Source organism: Dipodomys ordii, unplaced genomic scaffold, assembly GCF_000151885.1.
Source record: "Dipodomys ordii isolate 6190 unplaced genomic scaffold, Dord_2.0 Scaffold38, whole genome shotgun sequence".
NCBI lineage: Eukaryota > Metazoa > Chordata > Mammalia > Rodentia > Heteromyidae > Dipodomys > Dipodomys ordii.
Window position 1 is genome coordinate 1,357,990 of NW_012267254.1, and position 5,218 is coordinate 1,363,207.

The 5,218-nt window shown below is 46.1% G+C and overlaps 1 protein-coding gene across 1 annotated transcript; it reads right to left on the reverse strand.

The window, feature by feature from the left end:
* Positions 1–40: 40 nt before the first annotated feature.
* On the reverse strand, positions 41–277 carry Smim10 (small integral membrane protein 10). The gene has a single exon (XM_013018054.1). The coding sequence runs from the start codon at positions 275–277 to the stop codon at positions 41–43; it is 237 nt and encodes a 78-aa protein (XP_012873508.1).
* Positions 278–5,218: the final 4,941 nt, after the last annotated feature.

Sequence of the window (5,218 nt, forward strand, 5' to 3'; positions counted from 1 at the left end):
CGGGCCACGGCGGCCGGCCGCTCGCCCCCGCCGCGGGCGCTCATTCGATGCGCACCTGCAGGCGGACATTGAACATCACCGAGGCCACCACGTAGAAGTAGGGGAAGTTCATGCGCAGCCGCCAGGCCAGGTCGAAGAAGGTGAGCAGCGTGCGCGTGAGTCCCTTGCAGAAGGCGCTGTACGAGCCTCGGACCGCGGCGGAGCGCGACAGCCGCACCGCCAGGCCGGACAGGGCCGCCGCCGCCGCCGCCACCGACAGAGCCGCCGACGCCGCCATGGGCCCCGGGCCGCAGCACACCCGGCCGACCCGGTACCTGCGAGAGCGCGCGAGGCTTGTGGGCGGCTGGAGTGGAGGCTCCGTGGAGACCCTCGGCCTTTAGAGCCCCGCCCCCGGCTCTCCCCGCCCTCTCGGCTCTCCCCGCCCCCGAGCCGCCTCTGCCCCTCCTCCCGCTAGAGGACCGCACAGCCAACCCGCCCCCATCCGTCCCCAGCTCCTCCCGCTATGCTCCCTCAGCAAACTCCCGCCCCAATGGGAGCCCCGCCCCTCGGCCGTGGCAGCTGCAGAGACTGCTTCGCGCAGGCTCAGTTTGCTACTCTCGCCCAGTCCACAGGCCACGCTTATTTGCATAGACGCCCCTGTGACTGGCCTTCGGGAGCAGGAATGCTTTCCGGGCCCTACAGCTGCCCCTACCGCCCCCACCTCGCTAGTAGAATCTAAGGACACAGGGCTTTACCCCCGTGTCACATCTTGCCCCCTTCTTCATTCTCTCAGTGTGGATCTGCCCCATCATACTCCATGGTTTAGACCCAGCTGGCAGAGTGGCCCCTTCAGGAAGGCTCCAATCACTTGCCTCAGCTCTTATGTACATATGTCCACCGATAGGTCCCACCCCCCATGAAGCTCCACCTCTCCTTCCGGGGTTTGTACATAGCCTGAGGCCTGAGAGGTCTGGGGAATCCTCTCTTTTGAAGTACAAGTAGCTGGCTATTGCTGTGCTGGTTCTGGAAGAAGCCGCATCCAGAAAGCTCCTACCTGGCACACTTCCACACTTTTCCCATGTTCTCACCATGAAGCAGAACTAGCATAACTCTTAATTAACTCTTTCTTTAATTTGCATAATGCAGTAAATCTGCATACAGTGATAGCAAATTCTGGTGTGTTTGGGATGTGCTTGTTTCTTTTTGGTGTATTTATTTGTTGCATTTAATCCCTTGTTGGTGAGTTTCCTCATTACCATTTTATTTCTAAGCATGGAATATATGTTCCTCTAAGCACTATGTTCCCTGGTTAGTTAACAAGACCATCATGGGTTTATATTTCCCTTTGTTTATGAGGCTTCAATGCTACTTCACATTAGCTAAGAAGGTGTTCTAACATTTGAGCCAGGAATCCAGTTCCTTTTTGTTTTAGTGTTTCTTTTAATACACTGTCATTTATGTCGAAATGGACCTGAAGACCTCCATCCCCCTATATATTCTTCCCACATTGCCACGATGATACATGTACACCACTGTTTGCTTATTGGTTGTCATGGGTTCTTGATGTAAGTAAGGTATCTCAGATACAAATGCAGTCACCAGAAAACCCAGAGGCCTCATTTGGAAACGTCAAATCGGGATTGTTTAATAGGAGGCCAGTGATTGCATGGTGGACTCCAGTCTCAAAGACCAGCAGGCCTGAACAGAGCTTATACAAAGCTTTTAAATACAACAACCACATGCTTGGGATAGAGGCACTCAAGCCCAACAAATGCAAGTATGGACATACACCGGTACCTGTTCAGATACCACCAGAACTTTTCCATATAAGGAAGATACGCCTCAACCTTCCATATGGGAGAGATCTTAGAGGCAAGTGATTCAAGCCATTTAGGGAGGTAATCAGCTCAAGCGGTGACAGCACCCAAGCCCAGAGTTCAAGCCCTACAACCAACCAAAAAAAAATCAATGCTTTCTCTATGCAAAGCTTTCCTAACGCTGTGACACCACTCCGGAATTTCTCTGAAGCAGAGCCCTTCTAATTCACCTTGAGCTAGGCATCTGCATTCAATGATGGCCTCTCTCACCTCAAGGCTTTTCAGCACTGGGTGGAGAATTCCCTCACTTCATTGGTACCTTTCTGTCTGGACTGGTCTCAAAAATGAGATCCTCTCAGCATCCCAAGTAGTCGAGATTCCAGATGTGTGTTATCACACCCAGCCTTAGTTTTTTGTTTTTGTTAGCACAAAGACTTAAGGTCAAGCTTTTGCTCAGGTTTTTCTGCTCAAAGTTGGCCCTCTACCATTTAAGTTCTGTTTTTGTTTTATTTCTTTGCTGGTTAACTGGAGACAAGAGTCTCTAGAGCTTTTCTGCCCAGACTGACTTAAAACTGCAATCCTCAAATATCAGCCTTCTGAATGGCTAGGATTACAGTGTGAGCCTGATGTCTAGCTCTCAGCCTTCATTGTTATTCTTCAACCATTACTTTTGAAGACATTATCAATGTTAGAGTTTAAAGTGAGGCAGAATAGCCTAGGGAAAAGACTGCCAGGGATTCAAAGACTCAAGCTTAAAGCTTGTCTACCTACTTCCCTTAAGATTAAGGGAACGTAGTCATTTGGGGGGAAATGAAGCAAGGTCAATGAAGGGAAAATAAGAAATGGTCAGCTTACAGCAAATATAGGAGATAGTCCTTTATGTACTTCCCTTAAGATTAAGGGAAATGAAATAGGATAACTGAAGGAAACTGAGGCCTGGTGAAGGCAACTCAGAAATAATATTTATAATTACAAAAGTGCCATTTTTGTTTCAAAGAGAGACAGCAGGATGTATTCCTTCCTAAGGGATTAACAACTGCAATTCTCACCCAAGGATTAACAACTGTCTGAGAGGATGCATTCTTACCTGGGAACTGTGAGAATAACACCAGGTGTGGTTACAGCAAGCCAGACCCCTTGCCTTTACCCTAGAAATACCCCAACAGTACAAGGAGTGGTGTCTCTCTGGGTGTTTCCTTGTGTATGTGCCTCTCTCTGTCTCTCTGTCTCTCTCTGGGTCTGTATCTCTCTGGTTGTTTCCTTGTATGTGTGTGTCTCTCACTCTGGGTCTGGGTCTCTATCTCCCTATGAGAGCACCCATACTCTGCTAGAATGTGCTGCTGCCCTTCTGTTTGTCTGCTTTTGGTCTGTTTCTCTGCTTGTCTGCTTGCTTACTTAATAAAGCTCTGCCAAGTTTTCTTACTATTGTGACTTGTCCAGAATTTCTTATTCTGCAATTGAAGTCAAGGACCCTAAGTGAAGAATTGCCCCATTCAATGACAAAACCTGCTATTTTATTGTCTTTTTGTTTGTACTGGGGGAATAAACCTAGAAACAAATGCTCTACCAGGTCAGCCTTGCTCAAAGCCCTTTTGGTTGTTATCTTGCTTTTGACATAGGATCTTTTTTTTTTGGTCCAGTCGTGGGGCCTGAACTCTGGGCCTGGGCGCTGTCCCTCAGCTCTTCAGCTCAAGGCTAGCACTCTACCACTTGAGCTACAGTGCCACTTCTGCCTTTTTTCTTTTTTGCTTATGTGGTACTGAGGAATCGAACCCAGAGCCTCATGCGTGCAAGGCAAGCGCTCTACCATTAAGCCACCTTCCCAGCCCTTGAGATAGGATCTTGATAACTTTTCCAGGCCTTCTAATAAAGACTCCCCATTTGATCTTTCAAAAGGAGGCTCCTGTGTTTTCTTGTGACTGACTGGACTTGTAACTAGATACCTTACATTAAGAACCCATCACTACCAATAAGCCAAACATAGTGGTGCACATGTATCATCGTGGCAATGTGGGAAGAATATATAGGAGTATCAAGGTCCATTCAGACATAAACAACAGTCTGGACCATGATTTATGGTTCTCCTATATCCACCTGTCCAGTAGCTAAGAATACAGGTGTGCTTTACACCATACCTTTTATTTTTTCTATTTCCATTTTTTGTCTTTTTGTAAGGTACATAATTAATTATATTTTATCTACAGTGTTTTTGAGCTTAGAGTTGTATAGTTATTTGCTAATTACTACAGGAATTAAAATATTCATCACAAGCCAGGTGCTGGTGGCTCATGCTCATAATATATACTGTTGTAAGGGAAACTCGGTCACAAGAAAGAGAGAATTGACCACTTAAGAGGACAAACTGGGAATGTTTATTGGAGAGCCGGTGAACTGCTGGTGGAGTCTAGTCTCAAAGACCAGCAGCCTTGAATGCAGGTAGCACAAACCTTATATAGGCCAAAACCAACAAGGTATGAGGAATTTATCCTACCAAACATGTTATACATAAGCAAAGCAAACCAAATGAGGACGCATAAACCTAATGAAGGTGTTAAATATAAGCAAAGCAAATTGGATGCGATACTTACACCTAATGAAGGTGTTAAATATAAGCAACGCAAATCAGATGAGATACACCTAATAAAGATGTTAAATATAAGCAAAGCCAACCATCTAAGGAAACAATCAGGAGAAATCAAGGTCTATTATCTAAGGGAAGTAAGTCTTTCCTGGAATTTAACAACTCAGGACACATTTATATTCCAAAGAATGTCCTCTATTAATTCTAATCGAGTTTTTTAGAGCAGTGTGGAAAGCTCCCTCCACCTGGCAAGGCACCTAAAATGGCTGTAAGGACAAGGCATACTGCTTCATGTTGCTTAGATCCAGTCTCCTTACTTCAATACTATGTTACAGTCTATTGGCATTAGTATTTAAACAATTTCAAGTGAAAGAGAAACTACTTCCATTTAGTTCCCATTACCCTTTTCCCTTGTAAATATAAAGAGCATAACTTTGGTTTATGCACATTGAACCCACATCAGCCAATATTACAGTGTTTGCTTTAATCACTGATCAAAAGCAATTTCAAAAATTCATGAAGAAGCCAGGAACGGGTGTCTCATGCCTGTAATCCTAGCTACTCAGGAGGGCAAGATCTGAGAATCGTGGTTGGAAGCCAGCCCAGAAAGAAAAGTCCCTAAGAGGGGCTGGAAAGGTGTCTCAGTGATAGAGCGCTTACCTTGCATGCATGAGGCCTTGGGTTCGATTCCTCAGTATCACATAAGAAAAAAGAAAAAAAAACCGGAAGTGGCACTGTAGCTCAAGTGGTAGAGCGCTAGCCTTGAGCTGAAGAGCTTAGGGACAGCACCCAGGCCCAGAGTTCAGGCCCCATGACCGGACCCAAAAAAAAAAAAAAAGAA